Below are 21,384 nucleotides of genomic sequence, written 5' to 3' on the forward strand. Positions count from 1 at the left end.
ACTCACTTGCAAACATGCCCCGTAGAGTGGCTTTCAACTTTGTTTTTCCCAAAGACATTTCTTATGACTTAATTGGTTTTCAAAACACTTTCTATAACCCTCATATTGGTTCCATTATATTATCATATTTATAATTCAAGCTTCGTCAAGTTACAGTGTTACACTGGGAAGAGGAGATGGCAACGAGAGAAATTCAACCTCGGCCTGGCTAAGCTAATGGAGAAGTACTCCCCAAAGCAATCTGAGCAGGTACAGAGTACTACTTCTGCTAAAGTTGCGATGCTCCGGAAACTTTTATATTCTAGTTTGACCATGTGTTACGCTGATGCTAAAAAAGCAATCCTAGTAGCTATATGCAAAAAATATTAGTATATGCCTTGAACTGATGATGCACTAGAGTTGCTATTTAGACATTTTCAGGAGTTTTATTTGTTTTCGGGTTGTGAAACCTGTCATTTGCCTTTATGTTTGATCACTTAAATGTATGGCTTTTCTTGGTAATTGAAGGATTAGGTATATCTATGCTAATTCCTTTCTGATTATTACTTAGTCTACTGAATTTTTTTTATGATGAACTTGGTACAAGTGTGGTACTTTTGTGAGAGAGCGATGAACATTTGTTCTATCCTCTGCCAGTAATGCTTTAGTATTATTTCATTTTAAAAAGTACTTACTGAAGATTGGAAAACTATAAATAGGTGCCTAACAGCTAATTCCATTTTTTTGGATCTTGATAAGCTTAATCTGTGTTCCTCATCTTCTTCTCTGTTGGAAGATGTTTGCTTACGAAGCAAAGGCTTCATGTTATTTTTCTATACTCTTTTAGGCCAAAGTCATAGATGGACCCCTGAACTTGTCCTGATTTTCCATCTAGACCCCCAGTAAAGCATTGACCATCGAACCGAACATAAGATAAAACCGTGCCATTTGAACCCTCGTGCCAAGCGGCACACGCGTAAGCTCACCGCTTGCTTTAAACAGGCGTGAGAGACCAATTTTTTTTTTTTTTAAATTTTTAATCATTAAAAATTAATTTTAACAAAAACTCTATTTTAAAATCTATTTAAATAATTAAAAAAAAATTGAAAAACCCAACCCATCCTCTCCGATAGCCCACTTCACCGCCGCCACTGCCTCCTCTGCCGCCGCCTCCTCCTCCGCCGCCGTCGCCGCTTTCTTTTTTTAAATTTTTAATCATTAAAAATTAATTTTAACAAAAACGCTATTTAAATAGATTTTGAAGCGGCGGCGGCGATGGCGACGGTGAAGTGGGCTATCGGAGGATGGGTTTTTTTCAATTTTTTTAAATTATTTAAATAGATTTTAAAATAGAGTTTTTGTTAAAATTAATTTTTAATGATTAAAAATTTAAAAAAAAAAAAGCGGAGGTGGAGGAGCGGCGGCGGCCGTGGCAGGTGAGGTGGGCTATCGGAGAAATTTGGTTTGGGTTTTTCAATTTTTTTTAATTATTTAAATATATTTTAAAATATATTTTTTTTTAAAATTAATTGTTTTTGTTGACATGGCTTATTTAAAAAAAAAAAAAAAAAAAAAAAAACTGGTAACATGACATGGCTCCATGTCAACGGTCTATTTTTCCATGTCACGACAAGTGAGCTTCACGCGTGCGTGTGCTCCAAGCACGAGGGGTTCGAATGACACATTTTATCTTATGTTCGGGGTTCGGATAGTCAACATTTCGGTTGAGTGCTAGATGGAAAATCGATAAGTTAAGTGGCCCGTATGACTTTGGCCTACTCTTTTATATGTGTTAGTTTTCTGGGGTATGTGCATGCGTTCAGTAATTGGTATTGGCATTTGGTACAGCTATTGGTTACATAATGACTATTATTTTTTTTTTGGTATATCGTCCGGTGACTGGTACCCAAAAAGAGGTCGACTAATCCAGATTCGCCCCGAAAGTCCCACTTTGGGAATAAAGTATTTCTTACCGGAGATGACTCGCAAGGCTCAAACCCGAGGCTTCTCGCTCTAGCATAATTATGTTGAAGTACACTTAGTAATGCTAAATATGAGATTAGTTTTCAGTACGTAGTAAAACTTCTTGGTTGATGTCATCCATATTGTGGGAATGAAGCAGGGTAAAAGCAGTGACACCATGTGACCCTATAGTAGTACTATTCAAGCACCGTCGCAGCTTTAAATTTCTGCTGAAGTTGCGATGCTCAACAAACTTCTATACTTTGGTCTGACCCATGTGTTTAATTTGTCAGAAGTTATATCCAGGACAAAAGAAGAGATGCCTTGAATTAATTGATCAATTACAAATAATGTGTTCGAGCTGCTATTCAGACATATTTTCAGGGGTTCTATTTGTTTGTGGGTTGTGAAACATGTATGTTACTTATCCTTCAAATTTGATTATAAGCTGCTATTCAGACATATTTTCAGGGGTCAATTCCTTTGGTTTATAAGCTCTTAGTCCCTCTACTACTTTGTGTGCTGCAAGAACTACAAGTATTTGTCCAATCAATTTCATTCTCATCTCTTGCTGGTAGTATAGGATTATGTTGCCTGCAAAGCTATGCAGAAGGTATTTATCTTTCGATCTTGGTGAGCTTCATATGTGCTATTGATCCTTTTTATCTGTCGCGAGTTGTTAGTAACACTTTGGTTGTTTTATTCTCTGTTATGTCGTAGTTTGATATATATTAGTGCAACATTATTAATCTTCCATTAGCCAGCATTGCTATGCAACTCCATTTAGTTTCAAATGTGTTGGGTATGGTACTTATTTGATCAATCATATGGAGTTTATTCTTTTTCCATGCGACACAAATATTTATTTTCAGTTAAATGATCTTTTTCTTATATTCAATAAAGTAATCAAAGTCCTTTGTACAAGTTTTTGGTCATTCCTCAACTATACCCAAAACTTAAAATACAGTTAAAGTACAGTCTTTTACTAACACAATGAACTAAAAACATCCATCAAATATCCTAAAAGTTTCAGGTGTCATCCTGCTAACCGCTAGCTTGGATATAGCTTTAGTTGTCCAGGGATGACCATATGGTTTTTGGTCAAGTGCAACGGTTTCATATTTAGACGGAATATTGAATCTGTAGATCGATCTATCACAACTTAATCAACAGAGTCTGTTTTGTTCTATCCTAGATACTAGAGGATGATCTGGCTAAATGACCCCTTTTAAGTCTTCAATTGGGAAAAAGTTTTTCGATTAGATGGATGACCCTTTTATTACATTAAAGAAATAAAAAAAAGCTGTCTAAACAAAGGAGAATTGCCACATGCATTGTTATGTGGTTGTTTATTTTAAAGAGTTGCTCTGAGTTAATCCTCAACCTGGTTACATAACTTCACTATGGTTTTTTAATATTTTGTTTCCTTAATCTCATATTTCTAATGGAGTTATTCTGTTTTTCGTGGCATTATGTATATTCTGTTCCACTTAACTGATTTTAACATATTTATTATGATTTTCAAAGTCGTAACATAGGCAGTGGCTTGGTTAAGGGAACCCATCGGAGCCGTAGCGAAAGAGAGTCTTCATAGGGCAATTGTCACTGCTTATGGACCTGAACCTAGGTGATCTATCCATGACTAGGATGAAGCTTGGGTGAAACTAAGTGGAGGTCTGAACCGACTGGTGTTGAAGAATCAGCAGATGAGTTGTGGTTAGGGGTGAAATGCCACTATAGTTTATTTTACTATGATCAAATAAAGTAAGAGTCACTTATACGTTATTAAACTAAGTATCTCATTCATCATTTTATGCACAAATGTAAATTAGCTTTCAGATCTTACTATTGTCTAACCACAATGGACAACCGTCTCTAAACTGAGTACTTCACAATGCAGCCTACTCCAAAGCCATTAAATCAAAAGGAGAATTTAATTGCTACGGCCAACAAATGATCAGCTAGTCGCTGTCATGTATCAAGGAATACAGCCCGAGAAAAATTAATAATTAAAAAAGAATTAATACTCCATCTATCCCAGTTTACGTGACATTGATTGACTTGACATGAAGATCAAGAAAAAACATAAGACTTTTGAAATTTGTGCTTGAAAACCAGCCAGAAATATTTGCGGCTAACCCATTAAGCGTAAAATGTGACAACTTCTACTTGAGGTGATGCACGCCAAAATCTTGATACAACAGCGATCATTTGGATTGTTCCGTAATGATGATCTTTTATCAGCTAAGATCTATGAAATAAGAAATAACAAACTCCGTTAACTCACGTGATTGTATCTATTCATGTTTTTTATTAATTTTCATGTTTTTTATTAATTCCTTTTTCTTTTATGGTGATGATTGGCCGACAATGAAGATGAGATTGACGTCTCTTGCTCCTTTTAGCAAAACATATTTTTATCCAGATTTTATTTCCGCACTAAAAATGGGTTATTTTGCAACTACTTTGCATACACCGACTATTTTTCTATTACAGGTTGAAAAAGTGGCGAGTTACTGCTTTTCTTATGATATGTTCCATATCAACAGGAACATGGATCTGCATCACAGCATCAGAAACGTCTAGATACCACACCCCTGACTTTAATTATTTTACATGCCTTCTCGACTCCTAATAATTATCAAAATATGTCTCTGTTTCAAGTATTACAATTCCAGCATTGATTTGTTAAATAAATCCTATGGGAATGAACAGACTTTTGGAATTTCACAAAATGTCTTTTGGAGGACTCAAGCAAAGTGTCTATTAGTTTTCCTCTGATTCTGTGCATTAATATCTACTTATGCTCACTGCTACTACTAAGGCAACTATATATAGTCCCCTTAATTCATGTTCAATCAAATAGAACTGTAAAATATTTCAGATCTAGAAAAAGTATGAGTCGATGCGGGGTAGCTACTAATACTAGGAAGTCTACGAACATTGGTAACTTACCGAACGACATACTACATGGAATACTAGAGAACATGCCCATTCAAGATGCTGCAAGAACTAGCATCTTATCAAAGCGATGGATACATATATGGTCTACACTGCCACACCTTATGTTTGATCCCCTTTTTTTCAGCATATATCAAGTATTGGGGCTTCTGCTGCAAGCGTAATCCAAAAAATTCTCCTGCAACACACTGGAAATGTTCTGGGACTTCATTTTATCTCTAAAGCACACAAATTAGCGCAGTCAGATGTGGATCCATGCGCCATCTTCGTCTCGAATCACGGTATCAAGAAGCTCACTCTAGATATGGACTACAATGAAAGTTACGTGTTGCCTAATAGAATATTTACTTGTGGAACATTGACACATTTGAAGCTCTCAAGGTGTGTCTTTAAGCTGCCTGATGGTACCCAATTTCCCAATCTTATTAGCCTTCAGTTAGAACATTCTATAATTGCCGGTCATCGATCAGATGACGCACTTAATCTGCCATTAGACACACTTAATCTGCCAATGCTTGAGACTTTGGAGTTGAGATTCTGTGCTAATGTTGATTCTGTTAATTTGGTTTCCCCAAAACTTGAGAACATGTCTATCCTTAGCAGCTTTACAATTACATTTCAGTGTTTTAATGTGAACCCGATCTTTACAATCATTAAGCACCTCTGCTTGAATGGAACATCCCTAGAGGTAAGAAAATAGCATTCATCTTTAATTTGTAGCTTTTGTAACTTACACTCCATAATTTCTTTTTCTTTTTTCTGGCATCTGTTGCTTCAGAAACTTGGGTTGGTTCGTGTGCCAGACAAGCTTCACAGACCACTAAAACTGCAAAGCCTGAAAATTTGTGACTTTAAGATTTCGGTTGAAAGTATTTCTTGTGCATTTTGCCTGCTTGGCAATTCTCCTAACCTTGATGAAATTGAAATAGACGATGTTGTGAAGGTAAGACACATCTTGCTTAATAAGGACAGTTCTATGACTACTAACTATGTTCTGTTTCAAGTGACACTATTTATTATGACCCTTGATGCTTTTATAGTTATAAAAAGTTTAACGATATGTTTACAAGTTTTAAAAGTTTGACTGACGTTGTGTTATATCATATGTGAGTCTTCTTCTTCAGGTTGATGAGACATTAAGTCAGACAACAAAACTGTTATCTTACTTATCGAAGGAACAAAGCCATGTGAATGAAGCTCTGAGGATGATTCGAACAGTGAAGTTAAGGAAATTCAAGGGATCAAGTACTGAAATGTATTTACTACAGTCATCCTTGCTAATCCTCCAAGACTTGAGAGGATGATCATTGAACAGTGCGAGGAAGGAAGTGTCGCATGCTTTAAGGGAACTTTGAAGGAACTGCTAATTAGCTGCTATCCAATAGCATCACCAAAAGCAATAGTGATTAAATATTTAAAACCTATTGTCCCCAGATCAAGGATGCGGGGATCCCAGTGGCATATTAAGACTTTTATGTATAAAGTGCGTTGATGTCATATTTAAACTGAATTCGCAATCTGCAGATCTATCACAAAACTCAATTGGAAGGGGTCAACTTTTTTTTTTTTTTTTTTTTCCATTTTCTTTTTTTGCTTTTCATTCGTTTAAGCCATTTACTAATTATTTTATCTACTTGATATTGTCCCATTTATAGTCGGATTTGCTTTGGCATATGCAAGTTGTTCTAATATCTGATGATCTTTTTTGGTGTTCGGATAATATTTTGAAAAAAATCTTGTTATCCTAGTTCAGAGGGTAAATTTATTTCATTCAACTAACACGAAGATAAAGCTAGCCTTCCTGTATAACAACACTTTCCTGCTCATCAATCATAAAAATGGAATCACCAGCTTTCCAAGAACGACCTCGTCATGGACTGCCATTGGGCTTTCCTTCATCAATTTTCCGAGCTGTGTATACGTCCCTTATCTCTATTAGTTCTCGATTCACTACACATGGGGTGTTGTTAAATTCGCACGCTTCTTCTTCATCTTTTGATGGGAAGAAATAGTAAAAGAATGTCTTCTTCATGGTAATCAAAGGCTTTTCTCCGCCATTGACGAAACAGTCAATGGCTAAAAAATTGAAAGTGAGATCAAACTGGAAATTTGGGAGAGAATTTGAGCAGAAAGAAAGAAAAATATTGCATTCTGTTAGAACTGATTTCTAAATTATAAGTACAGTTCTATTTATAATTGGAACGTTTAACAAATATTTAAGGTTCTACAGAAAAAATAGTACTTTCTGTTAGAATTGTTTGCATTTGCCACTTGGTTTTTTTTCCTTTCTTAGGAAGATATGTCTCCAACAGATATCAAAAGAGAACAATCAGGCAGAAGCTGGGAAGATATAATCAGCAATTTGCCTAGTGATGTAGTGTATGTGATGCAATGATGCTATAAGAAGAATGTTCTATCAAAAAAGTGCATATTTCACTACTTAAACATGCTGGAGTTGGTTTGTGATGACGAGGTCTGCAAAGAACTTGAAGACACTGCAATCCCACTTTTTATATGTTATAGATAATTCCAAAATTGTGTAGTTAAAGTTATCCTAATTTGAGGTATTAGCTTCAATCAAACACAAATTAAGTATAATCTCAAATTCCATACCACAATAACCCATCTAAGACTAATCTTGCAACCAAATGGCCTTGAAAGTGTTAAACTACTACATTATCCATTATTATTTAAAGGGAAAAAGCTCAGATATGTCATCGTACTATCCGAAATGGCTTATTTATGCCACTCGTTAATAGTTGGGCTCATTTATTTCATCGTCGTTCACTGAAATGGCTCATCCATGCTACTTGCCGTTAACGACTCAAATTGCTGGTTTCCAAAAACCAGATTTGACACGTGGCCTCCAATTAGAGATCCCCGACGTCAAATTAAACCAGCCCAAATAAAATTAAAACTCGACCCAAATTCAACCAACCCAGAACCCTTTTAACCCAAATCCCTATTCTTATTTCCATCATCACATTATAGTATAAAAAAATAACCCATTAGTAAGAAATGCTTATGTTAGATTGAAGATTAGCTATTGCTCTAAAAGGATATGAATACCGTCCATTAGCTACTTGTCAGACCATCACTAGATAGAAAAGCCAATACAATCTTAACAGTAAATATGAAATTAATTGCTAGACCATCCATTAGCTACTTCTCTAAAGGGATTCATCTAGTATGCGAAGTTTATAATTCTCACTTTGTATAGGATCATGCTTCTTTACTTCCATTAGGTTCAATCTAGCATAGCTAATGGGTTTTTGTTTTGATCATATAATGTGATGAGGAAAATAAGAATAGGGATTTGGGTTAAAAGGATTTTCGGTGGGTCGGGTTTCAGTTTTATTTGGGACGGGTTTTAATTTTATTTGGGCTGGTTTAATTTGACGACGTATACCTCTAATTGAACGCCACATGTCGAATCTTGTTTTTTCAAACCCAGCTAATTGAGTTGTTAATGGCATGTTGCATGGATGAGTCATTTCAGCGTTGGCATAAATGAGCCCAATTATAAATGAGTCATTTCAAAAAATTTGTTGGCATATTTAAGCTTTTTCCCTTATTTAAATAACAAGGCAAACTTACAGATATAACTACCTTCTATGAGGATCTTCCTATTAGTAGCTATCATGTTTCAAATTACAATTCGTAGCTTACTTTTAAGTAAAAGTTATGTATTTCGCGTGTATTTTGTGTATTTGCATGTATTTGGGCGAGACTTTCCCCTTGCCTGCCCAGGTTCGAAAATGTATCGTTGTTGTATAATTTATGTATAAACTGTATCATTCTTGTATAGAAAGTGTATCATACATATACAGTATATAAAATGTAACATTCTTGTATAGAAAGTGTATATAAACTGTATCATTTTTGTATAGAGAGTATATATATAATTCCAACATATGTATATAATGTATCATTCTTGTATAAAAATTATCATTCGTATAAAAAATATCATACATATACGGTAGTGATACATATTCTTTATACAACATTGATTATATCCCAAAACATGTGTAATATGTGTGTAATAAATGTATGATCAACGTATACACATATTATACATATTTTGGGATATTACTTGGAGGCTCAATCCATGTATAAATATACACATATTATACATGTTTTAGGATATTTTTTGAAAGCTCAATCACTGTATAAGTATACACCTATTATACATGTTTTGAAATATTTTTCGAAGGCTCGATATGAATTTTGACCTTTAGTGATGACTTTTGATCTTTGAATTTGCAACTAAAAAGTCGATTTTTTTTAATATGTAAACCTTTAGTCTTGACACTTTTTTTTATCTTTTAAATCATCAGAAAGTCTAATTTTTTTTTCAAAAAAATGTGCTTTTTTTGTTTGGAAAGTAGCTAACTTTGGGAATACTTATGGTCGAAAGGCCAGTTCGGAAATATTAGGCCCAAACGTGGGATTACTTTGGGCCGAAAGGCAACTGAGTGTCCTTTTCCCTTTTAATATTATGAAGGTACATTGGGCCCATTTTATCTTAACAATATTCCAATTCTTGCATAAACTCTAGTTGATTTTTACTTGTATAAGTAGGCGGTTGGCCATAAAAATCAAATATTTTTCACTTTATTTGGTATTTTGGAGTTGGAGTTGAAGATGGAGTTATATATTTGATTATAGTTTCAAAGAAAATTTGGTTGTGTTGAATGTGTTGAAAATGAAAAAAGTGAAAAACAAGTTTTGGCTGTTTTCCAAATTCAAATACACTAGAAGTTGTATATGGAATTTTTGTCAAACACCATAAAGTGAAAAAAGTGAAAAAATATTTCTGAAAAAAATGAATAATTCTCATGGACTAACGGGCCCTAAATATTGTAAAACTCCTTTGTTATTATACACTAATTACACAACAATGATACTTTTCTATACATATGCGGTAGGAATACATATTCTATACAATAATGATACATTTTTATATGCATGATACATTTTCGATACATTTCTATACATACTTAATCTTTAGTGGCGACTAAAGTTGCCACAATAAGTCCTCTTTTTGCAACGAACTTTTAGTGACTACTTTTAGTGGCGACTAAAGCCGCCACAAAAGGTTTTTTTTTTTTTTTTTTTGTAGTAAATGGGTTGGGCGAGCTACAATTGGCTTTGGGGAAACTTGGGCCATCGGGTGAGATTAATTTCACCCGGTCGGCCATTTCTATCCTTTTCCCATATTAAAATATGATAAAAAATTCATTGACTGATAAGTGGGCATAAAAACTGAATGAGAACAGTAAACAAAAGGCTGAAGAAAAAGGCATAATTAGTATCACTTGAGTATTTGATCCTCTAAGTTCACTACAATTGAGCACTTTTGGTCCTTTAAATTTGCAAAAAATGAACACTTCTGGTCCCGTCAGTTATTTACCAAACTCTAATTGTTAAAGTGAAAAAATTCAGAACTCACATTTGGAACTGGAAGTACAAATTTTGTAATTTATATTTTTGTTTTTTTTTTTGTGTATTTCAAGAGTCTGTCTGACGCAACTTTTTGAGGTTTTATTTATGTTATTTTAATGGAAATTTCTGATTAAAAAAGGAATTCACAGTTCTAATTAAATTTAACAGAGTGATATTAAAAAATTTAAAGGATATTAAAAAAGACTATTTTAAACCTATTACCATTACCAAACAAAATAAAATTGGAGGGGACCCATTTTGTCCTTTTCGAAGTAAATTGGACAATTAATTTGGGAAAGTGGTCAAATCTTTGAAGCATAAGCGACACAGGAGAAGAAGAGGGTTTTTGGTATTCTTTGAACTGAAATCTGGCTGTTTGGTAAGTTTTTTCAACTTGGGTGTCCTTGGCATTACGGAAAAGGGTTTTCAAGAAAATATTTTCTTGAAAAATATGTGATTTTCCTATTCATTTTTGTTGTGTTTGGAACGAAAGTTGGAAAATGTCCTTTTAAGAGCATTTACATATATCTAAAGTAAGACACTATAAGGTTTTTGAATTTGGAGTGCAACTTTTGGTGGTGGGTAGGTGAGGAATGGGGGTAGAGGTAGGTGGGGGAGGCTGGTATGGGGGTGGGTGGATAGGGTGGGGTGTGGGTGGGGGATGAGTTGGTGTGGTTTTGTTTATTCTGAAAATGTTTTTCTTGGAAAAATAAGTGGTTTTCTCATTTTCTTTGTGTTTATGCATACATTTAAAATGTATTTTAAGAAGATTGCGTATATGCGAAGTGAAGACACTATAAGGTTTTTGAATTTGGAGTGCAACTTCTGGTGGTGGGGGTAGGCGGGGTGGGAGGTAGGGTAGGCAGGGGATAGGTGGGGGTAGAGGTAGGCCCGGGTAGGCTGGTATGGTGGTGGGTGGATAGTGTGGGGTGTGTGTTGGGGATGAGTTGGTGTGTTTTTGTTGATCCCGAAAATGTTCTTCTGCAAATTATTAAGGAAAACATTTTCTCCTATTTTGAGGAAAATATTTTCCAAGATATTTAGTGCAATCAAACAAGGAAAAATAGGAAAACATTTTCTGTCATACCAAACACAACCTTCATCCCTTTGATTTTCTTACAGATTCTATTCCTTTATCATGTGTTCTTGTCCTTTATTTGAAGTATTATGTATATGATACCAAATTATTGATATCTAAGAACAGAGAAGATATAGAAGAGAAGAATGAGAGAGAAGAGTAAAGATGAGAAGAGAAATTTAGGGAGAAAACTAGCAATTTGTATTATCATTTATCATGCTACAATACAGGTGTTTGATTAAGCTTTTATATTGGCATAATACATAATTAGGCACCTTAATTTTGCCTCAACTGGTAATTAAACATTCCAACTTTGAGAATGCATATCTAAACAGGTCTAACTCGTCCCCCATTGTGTCTAGTGGACACCTGACACTGACATGGCACATAAACTTTGGAGGTGTCTAGATGATCATTTTGTAAGTTGGAGTGTTCAACTGACATAGTTTCGAGTTGAGGCATTCTCAAAGTTGAAGTGTTTGGTTGCCAGTAGAGGTCAAGTTTACGTGTCTATGTATTATGCCTTCTATATTACATGCTATGCTCACGTGAAGTGAGCTGAAAATGAAATAACAGGAAATGAGAAGTTAAACTAGGAAAAGAATATGCCAACTAAAGCTAACAAACTTTCCCGCCAAAATTAACTCTCACACACTTCAGCTAATTTCGGGCTTAGCCACTAATTTATGATCAGTATGTGTATTGTATTTGTTGCTAGCCGCCTTACGCCCTTACCTTTTTCTTCTTTCAGTTGTTGCATTTTGAGGTTTCTTTTCTATGTGAATATATAAGCAGTTTTATCCCGATAGTTTGGATATTTCTTATTTTCATATTCTTGTTTACTTTCTGCAGATTTATAAATTGGCGATTATTGTTTCACGATGGATTCTAATGGAGAAAAACGTGATTGTCAAAGTGTACCTCTGGATGTACTTGGTAGCCTACCAGAGAGTGTAATCGATGATATTCTTATATGTTTGCCTTTACGAGATGCTGTGAGGACTAGCATGTTATCTCGGAAATGGAGATATAAATGGTGCAGAATATCTCAATTGAAACTTGATGATACCCTTTGGGAAACAACAAAAGACATGATATCTCCTACAGTTAAATTTACTAACATTATCTATCATCTTTTGACCTTTCATGCCGGACCAATTTCTAAGTTTATCCTCTCCATTCTTGATCTTAGAGATTGTCCTGAGATTGACAAGTTGGTATATTTCCTCTCTAGGAATGGCATTCAGCATCTTGATCTTAGATTCTTCATGTATAAACAATACAAAGTGCCTTCTTCAATTTTCACATGTTTGCAATTGAGACATCTGTCTCTCGAAAGTTGTTCAATACAGCTTGCTCCACCAGACTTCAAAGGATTTGACAGGTTAATTAGCCTGAAATTATGTCGCGTCGTAATTTCTTCCAAAATTCTTGAAAGTTTAATCTCTAATTGCCCGTTGCTCGAGCAGTTATTATTGCATAATAATGCTTACATTGGTGTCATTGAAATTAATGCTCCTATGCTGAGATCCTTTGACTGTATCGAAAGTACAGGATTGATATGTTTAAAAAGTGTTTCTCATCTTGCAAAACTTACACTTCGGCTTCGGCATAGGAAATATCATGTGGGAACAGGAAATTTTTTTGAGTCGGTCTCTGCTCTTGAATATCTCCAGTTGAATGCCTTTGGTCTTAAGGTAAATGTGTTTTATCACTTCATTGTATTTTCACAGATGGAATATCTTTTGGGCTTTGGGTCATTTTGTGTTTTGTCTTCTAGTTCTTGGTTGCAGTTGCAGGTGAAGTACCAACAAGGCTCCCTTTTGATGTTAATTGTGTCAAACACCTTTGCCTAGTTGGCATTAATCTGGACCAATTGGATGTGATCTCGTGTTTTCTTTGCTTGATAAGAAGTTTCCTGTATCTACAATATTTTGAAATCCAGGTTCTTAAACATTAGACTCTTTCCTTTCTCTTTCTCTTATTTTCGTACTTGTTATCCTCAATAATATTTAGAGAGTTGGGTCGTTGATTATCTTTCTTAGGTGCTTGATAAAGATGATGATATTCCAGCACTAGAATGTCTTGAATTGGAAGCTTTCTCAGATGTGACATTTAATCATCTCAGGGAAGTTAAGCTAACACGTACTATAGGCTCAGACCCTGAGATGCAGCTTATCAAAATTTTGTTGGCCAAGTCTCCCGTGCTGGAGAGAATGCTAATTGAGCCCTTGATAGCAGGTGAACATGCTGGCAAAACAACCAAAATCCCTGTTGTGCTAAACTCATTTCGGCGTGCATCACCTGAAGTACAAGTTGTTTATCGTTATTATGGTGACTAATTTGTTTTGTTATGAATTTGTTACTACAATGCTAAGGGATTTTACATTTAGAGCATGTTCTTGATTGATGTATGAAATGAGACTTCCATCATGAATTGATTTGTCTGGTTTCTTTCAACATTATGCAGTGGGCTACTCTGCATGTGTGCTCGTACATTAATTTGAATAGGAAGTAAAGCCTTAGAATCGCCCCACCCAAATTCATATACAAGCCAAATCGTGTCAGTAAGTCGACTCTAGCACAAAATTCTATTGGGGTTGAAGCTCAAAGCATTCCTTCATGAGCATTGTTCTCAAAGTTCTCTTTCTATTGAGGAGCAATGCATGATGAAAATCAGCATAAACGCAATAGAATATCCTGTATTCTGTGAATTTTTCACATTAGCTCTTTGCGTTCTCTTTATTTCAATGTGGTTTTGTTGTCAGAGAATATATTTAATTTCCTATGTCTGGATTGTCTATGATCTGTTTGAAAATTCAAATATGGAAAACCTTATCTTTTTTATGTGTTTTTATTACTTAAAGAAATCATCAACGGATTCAGAACAGTTACGTACATAAAAATCGTTTCAGGGGAATGTTCCAGTTATAATAGTTAGCATCCAATAAGTAAGATCATAAAAAATGCAGTTTGGAAATACTACGAAGTTTTAGGGAAAGACTTATCATTTAAACTCAATCACTAGTGTAAGTGTTAAAAGGTGTAAAAACTAGTACACCCTCTGTCCCAGTTTAATTTTCTATTCGATTTAAATACAATTACTGAGATAAAATTGGAGTTTTACAGTATTTAATATTTAAGTAACAGTAGTAATCTCTGAGTGAAAAGGAAGTCTAGTTTATGAAGGTCGACATAGGCGTAATACATAGCACCACCAGTTGAAACCGGGAAGACTGCAAGATATGTTCAAACTTTAGGCAGACAAGATGTAAGACTTATCAAGCTTGTATAAAAATCAACACGTAAACACAAATGTCTTTGGACGTGATTGCATAAATTTTCGTTAGAGGTGTTTAGATGATCATTTTGTAAGTTAGATGTTATTTGATTATTAGAAGACAAGTTGAGGTGTCCTCAACAAAGTTTCGATTTGAGGCCTTGCCGCCTAAGGCCAAATTTGAAATGTCCGTTTATGTATTATGCCTTTTGAATATTAATGTTAGATACTCCTCCATTTTAAAATAAGTGGTGTTTTTATCTTTTGATTTTGTTTCAAAATAAGTGGTGTTTCACAAAACCAAGAAGGCATTAATTTTTTCTTTCAATTTTACCCTTATTTAAATAAGTGAAGTTTTACGTAACCAAGAAACTATTAAAGAGCTACTTCTTTTTCAAGGCATTTGATTAAGAGTAAGATAGTAAAAACACTTCTTACTTTTTAGGAGTGAGTAATTTTCTTAAGGGGGGTGTGCCCATATTGGAATCTCAATGGTCATTCGCTTTTTGAGTGAAGTTTTAAAAAAATAAAAATAAAAAATCCTAGAGGAATTTAATATTGGTGGACCTAATTAGAGGTGAATCTAGTGATTACTACTTCTGCCTCTTACTATTAAAAAAATGTATTAATTGGAAATTGATCCCTGATATACCAGGCAACAACCTGCAAGCCTTCATTGGACAGACCATTTAAATTTCTTCTTCAGAGTATGCGTTAGAAGCGGTTAATATTGTATCAATTTTAAAAAATATATACATAAAATATCTAGATTTACGGAGAGATCAAATGTTCACGTGACCCAAAATTAACACATAAAATTGCCCCTGGACCCAAAGAGTTAAAGGCCAGAGTACTTACTGAATATTTCAAAACCACAAATAGCTGAAGACTTTAGGCATTTGGTGACAACCAAAAGAAAGGCTTACAGGATATGCATTCTTGATAGTAATTATTTATTTTCCTTTTGGATGAATTTTAGTCTATGAAAAATGCTTAATCTTCCTTTTAATACTCCTCTTTTATGTTGTTTATCTTGTGTACTAGTTATCGGAGGCCCGTGCTTAGCCCGGGCCCAAACTCAAAATATGAAATAGTATGTAACTTTTATTAAATAAGTATAATTTGTGTTATATTTTTCTACCACTAAATTAATGTAATTATAGGTTAATCATAGTCCCAAAAAGCTAAAGGTTAGGTCTACGTACATCCTACCATCTTCAGATCCCACTTGTGACATTACACTGGGTATGATGTTGTTGTTGTAGGTTAATCATATCTTCTTGATAATTTTTCATAATTATGAAGTCTCTTCGTTATTTAATTCGATAACTTTTTAAAACAATATATTTATAAGGAAGCACGTTTAGTAGGAAAATATAAATATCAAGGATACAGTGATTCGATATTATATAAACTAACATGATAAAGTATGATAATTATAAGTCGGCGAAGATTATAAATTAAATATTATTTTTGTATTTATTAATTTATGTGTCAAGTGTTTATGCTAGTTAAATGTGGGTTTTAACCTTAGTTTTAGACGAAATTCAAGAAATAATCTAAATTCATTAAAATGAACCTCAAGAATCAATTTATCTCTTTATTTATTTTTTATGTTTAAAATGTTTAATTCTTAGTTAACCAGATAAGACATTTTAAAGACAATCTGATCTTGATTGATAACACTACCTTCATTTTCAACACTATATGACACCATGTAATATTTTTTACTTTCTATATTTGTAAGAACGTATGAGCTTACTAAGGAAGCAAAATTTTGGAGGTTTAAAACAAATAGTGAGTAGAATATGGAGAGGAACACATATGACGTGAGACATATTTAAATGTAAGATAAGACCTAATAATGAATCAGTTAAAAAATATTTTGCTCCAAAGTTATCTAAATTAATGTATAAGGACAAATAACATAAAAGGTACTCTCCAGTTCCTATTATAGGTGTTTTTAGCTTGGGCGCCACACTCCTTAAAAATCATTCACCCCTATAAAGTAAGAAGTGTTTTCACTAAATTATTCTTAATTAAATATAACAATTTTAATATGGATTCTTGGTTGTGTAAAAATTTACTTATCTAAATACAGATAATTTTTTTTAAAAATCAATGAATACTTTCTTGATTATGTTAAAAGTCATTTATTATGGCCTAAATATAAAAGTTAAAAACACCACATATTCCCAAGTAAACTTATACCTGAGTAGATGAAAAATAAGACTGCAACAAATTTCTGAATGATATTTAGAATTATTTTTAAGCTTTTAAATGTAATTCTAAAATTATTGATTATAAAAAAAAATGCTATATTTAGATCAGGAATACTTTAGAAAGAAATTTAAGGTTTGTTGATCGCTGAATTGTCTCTACTGTAAAACAATTTAAAAGAAGGCTTAAACGAAAACCCAACGTCAGAAATCCTCGAATGTCATACTGCGGTTCTTGCATGTCATCTCTTACATGGAAAATTTATCAATTAGTCGTTACAAAAAGGCATGTCATCATTGGGTTTTGGTGTAGCTATTGGTTACATAATTATTATTTCCTTTTGGTATTCCACCTGGTGTCCGCAGGGGCGAAGCTAGTAAGGGCCAATGGGGTACATTCGAACCCCCTTCAGCGAAAATTGCATTGTATGTATATGGTGATTTTTTATTTTTGTTTATGTATATATATAAGAATGTTGAACCACCTTGGCTTCTTCGTTTGTCTACTTCTTTATATTTTTGAACCTCCTTAGTTAAATCCTGGCTCAGCTACTGGGTGTCCGATACCCAAAAAGGGGTCGACTAATCCGGATTCGTGCCGGAAGTCCCACTTTGGGGTAAAGTGTATCCTACCAAAGATGACTCCATTCTCAGGGCTCAAACCCGAGACCTCTGGCTCTAACATAATATGTTGAGGTACACTTAGTAATGCTAAATATGACATTTTTCAGTAGTACTATTCAAGCACCGTTGGAGCTTTAAATTTCTGTTGAAGTTGGGATGCTCCACAAACATTTATATTGTGGTCTGACCGTGTGTTTTGATGATATTAAAGAAATTTCCAATAGTAATATCCAAAAAAAAAAAAAAAGATGCCTTGAACTAATTGATCTATAACTAATGATGCATTCGAGCTGCTATTCTGACATATTTTTAGGGGTTTTATTTGTTTGTGGGTTGTGAAACCTGTCTGTTACCTTATCCTTCAAATTTGATTTACTTGGGGTGACAACCCCACTTGTTGCAGTTATCCTGTGTTTGTGTGATCGGAGTCGTCATTTCTGTTTAAGGACGGTTTGCTCTTTATTTTTAGTTTTCTTCACTCCGTAACTTTTAGTCATTTCTCTACTTGGCTTTACGGACATGTTTTCTTATATTTGGATTTCGATATCCGAGTAAGAGATCAAGCAAATGGTTTTGGCATGTTTCCTTGCTCAACTGTTCTTTAACACCTCGTTATCCATCTTGTAGTGTTAAGACAGTGAGACATGGAGGTGTTAGAATTCATTTGAATCTAACCAGGACCAACAGCAGTTCATGTCAATTCCTTCTACTACTTCGTGTAATGCAAGAACTGCAAGTAGTTGTCCAATCAATTTCGCATGTTATAATAAATAAGCTATTAATCTTCTTGTTTCATTCTTATCTCTTGCTGGTAGTATAGGATTATGTTGCCTGCAAATTTTTTGGTGCTATGCAGAAAGTATCTATCTTTGGATCTTGGTGAGCTTTATATGTGCTATTGATCCTTTTTATCTGTTACAAGTTGTCAGTAACATTTTGGTTATTTTATTCTCTGTTATGTTGCAGTTTGATATATACTAGTGCAAAATTATTAATCCTCCATTAGGCAGCATTGTTATGCAACTTCATTTTTAGTTTTTCAATGTGTTGGGTATGCTACTTATTTGATCAATCATATGGAGTTTATCTTGCTTTTCATGCTACACAAGTAGTATTTATTTTCGGTTAAATGATCTTTTTCTATATTCAAATAAGGTAATCAAAGCATTTGAACGTGTATTTGGTCATTCCTCAACTATACCCAAAATTTAGACTACATTCTTGTACAACCACAGTGAACGAACGTGTATTTAGCTTATGTTGTCCAGGGATAATCTTGTGTTTTTACCAAGTGCATCAATTTCATTTTTAGACAAGAATATTGAATCTGCAGATCTATCACAATTTAATTGACGGAGTCTTTGTTTTGTTTTTTTCGTTTTATCCTAGATACTAGAGGACGATCCGGTTAAATGAATCCTCTTAAGCCTTCAGTGATGAAAAAAAAAATTCAGTTAGGTGGATGACCCTTTTATTGCATTAAAGAATTAAAAAAGGATAAAATATCTAATTTTCTTCTGTTGTTGTTTCGATTAATCGACTGGTGAATCAACCTCCTTCGTGGTTGGTTATCAACCTATCATCAACACTTAACCACCTTCTTGGTCGATTATCAACCTATTATCTATAAACGACCCTCCTTTTTGGTGTATTATAAACCACCTTAGTGGTGGATTATCAACCTATAGTCAATAAATCGACCTCCTTCGTGGTCAATTATCAACCTGCTATTAATAATAACCTCCTTCTTGGTCGTTTATCAGCCCATGATTGATAATCAACCTCTTTCATGGTCGATTATCAACCTCATTCTTAGTGGAAAAAAAATTCATCTGTGTGAATGGTTAAGTAGTAGGAACATCAACCTATCTATGGTTGACAATCGACCTCTTTGGTTATGTCACGCCCCGAACCATGGCCTGGACGTAACACGGCACTCGGGCCTTGCCTGCATGTGTCCGAGCGAACCTCATGGCTTGCTTATCAACATGGGCATCAAACAATAGAATCTATATGATGCAATTTAAATAAATCATAAAAATATAATTTGGAATAAAGTCTTGAAATTATCTCATAGCATGAAACATTATGAAAACATAATAGTCCGTAACATGGATGCACCGACTCGTAAACTAACATCTATCTATGAAACCTCTAAAACATGTCCGAATACTCACTACCAGGACATGGCCCCGGACTACCATAGATCGCATACTAAATATATATAGACTCCGTGGAACCCCGAGAGGAGTGGGGCTCACCAATAAGCCGACACCGAGGCGATCTTTATCGCGTTGTGCGTATGTTCTCGAAAATCAGTATCCGCACCGTGAAGTGTGCCCCGGCAAAAGGGACGTTAGTACATGGTGAATAGTACTAGTATGTAAAACCCGCCGAAATGAAGAACATGGCATACATAGGTATAGAACATGAACTCGAAACCGAATGTAACTTGAACATGAGCATGAAACGCAGTAAAGTCTCGAAAAACAGTAATTCAATGAAAATACATGTATATAAAACTTCTTGTAACATGGGGAATGCTATAGTGTAACCGACAACATGATCTGGTACTTGCGCCCTACCAGGAGAACACTCACACCTTGCCAGGGGATATGAGATTTAAGTAATAATAGCATGTAAGGATCCAAACTGCATAATGAAGGTGTTGCCTACTTTCGACAACCCTTATCCTACGGTGGCAACGTAGTTTCGGCTATCCGAGCCTTCTCGGTTAACTAAGCAATCCCAAAAAACATGAACATGATATAGTTGGCTAAGAAGCCCATGAGTTTCGTGAAATAACTTGTAAATAACTTGTAATCATGATTTCACGAAATAACTTGTCATAATCTTGCAAACATGTTCTTGATTCGTGAGTAGAAACAATAGTTCATAAATATATAGATATATAATTTGACTTGAAAACATGCTTGTAACTTGCTACATAAAATCATAAAATTTCATATAACATAATGCGAACACACGAGGAAGAATTATGATTCATGGATTAAGCTAGGGTTCCTAATAACCGTAATGGAAGATTAGGAATACAATAACGAATATAGATACAAAGTTCATGTGTATAAATACATAAATACGGCTACCAATATGTTGGTTTTAATGCCCTAGGGTTTGAACTTCATGGATATCAAGAAACGGAGCATGGGGAAGAACGTAGAGATTCCCATACGTGTGGACGGAAGTTCTACATACCTTAACTTCCGCGCTTTTGGGCGTATCACAATGTCCTTCAATCCCTTCAACTTTGATCTATAATAATACAGGTCATAGGGATTCTATATTAGCAACAATGTCCATGCTTTGTTCATCTAAGCATTTTATCAAACACTTGGTGGGTACGAAGCTCCACAACCCTCATTAATGGTGTTTTCTTCACCAATTTCCCATTCTATTACTTCTAGCCGATTCTACAATCTCAATTAGATGTAATTAACATCATTCTTCATCAACCACATGAATACAACAATCCCAAGTCAACAATCCAAAAACCCTAGCATAGTTCATATAATTCTCTTTACCAAATCTATTTACTATCCTCCCAAGGACTCATCAATTCGCAACTATAGATGATTAGAGAGAGTAGAAACATTACCTTAGGTAGTGGTTGAACAAGTCTTGAGTGGAGTTACTCCTCTAGCACCAAAACCCTACTTCACTTCCTTGGGTTTTCTTGAATTAGATGAACTTTGGCTAGGTTTCATACACTTGGGTTCATGGATTTGGTGTTATTGATTATGGATTTCCCTTGAATTTTCGTAAAGTGGATGCATAAGGTTAGAGTATTCTGTGAGGTTTTCTTGACCAAGAATGAT

At 34.5% G+C, this 21,384-nt stretch overlaps 2 protein-coding genes across 2 annotated transcripts; both read left to right on the forward strand.

Moving 5' to 3' along the window:
- Window positions 1–216: 216 nt before the first annotated feature.
- LOC132066206 (uncharacterized) lies at window positions 217–7,297 on the forward strand. The gene is made up of 6 exons (XM_059459564.1): window positions 217–249; window positions 5,030–5,590; window positions 5,681–5,845; window positions 6,027–6,147; window positions 6,946–7,055; window positions 7,196–7,297. The coding sequence occupies exons 1-6, from the start codon at window positions 217–219 to the stop codon at window positions 7,295–7,297; spliced, it is 1,092 nt and encodes a 363-aa protein (XP_059315547.1).
- A 5,009-nt stretch (window positions 7,298–12,306) lies between these two features.
- Window positions 12,307–13,767, forward strand: LOC132066207 (F-box/FBD/LRR-repeat protein At1g13570-like). The gene is made up of 3 exons (XM_059459565.1): window positions 12,307–13,122; window positions 13,206–13,370; window positions 13,471–13,767. The coding sequence occupies exons 1-3, from the start codon at window positions 12,307–12,309 to the stop codon at window positions 13,765–13,767; spliced, it is 1,278 nt and encodes a 425-aa protein (XP_059315548.1).
- The last annotated feature ends 7,617 nt before the right edge of the window (window positions 13,768–21,384 follow it).

The sequence above is a fragment of the Lycium ferocissimum genome, chromosome 8 (assembly GCF_029784015.1).
Source record: "Lycium ferocissimum isolate CSIRO_LF1 chromosome 8, AGI_CSIRO_Lferr_CH_V1, whole genome shotgun sequence".
NCBI classification, from domain to species: domain Eukaryota; kingdom Viridiplantae; phylum Streptophyta; class Magnoliopsida; order Solanales; family Solanaceae; genus Lycium; species Lycium ferocissimum.

What these genes read in the sequence shown, in the direction of transcription:
- LOC132066207 (XM_059459565.1), top strand. Translation starts at nt 12,307, where the DNA reads ATGGATTCTAATGGAGAAAAACGTGATTGTCAAAGTGTACCTCTGGAT. An exon ending in TGAATGCCTTTGGTCTTAAG is followed by an intron (nt 13,123 to 13,205) that starts GTAAATGTGTTT and finishes TTTGTCTTCTAG; the next exon opens with TTCTTGGTTGCAGTTGCAGG. An exon ending in TACAATATTTTGAAATCCAG is followed by an intron (nt 13,371 to 13,470) that starts GTTCTTAAACAT and finishes TATCTTTCTTAG; the next exon opens with GTGCTTGATAAAGATGATGA.
- LOC132066206 (XM_059459564.1), top strand. Translation starts at nt 217, where the DNA reads ATGGAGAAGTACTCCCCAAAGCAATCTGAGCAG. An exon ending in CCCCAAAGCAATCTGAGCAG is followed by an intron (nt 250 to 5,029) that starts GTACAGAGTACT and finishes CCTTTTTTTCAG; the next exon opens with CATATATCAAGTATTGGGGC. An exon ending in AAAGAAAAATATTGCATTCT is followed by an intron (nt 7,056 to 7,195) that starts GTTAGAACTGAT and finishes TTCCTTTCTTAG; the next exon opens with GAAGATATGTCTCCAACAGA.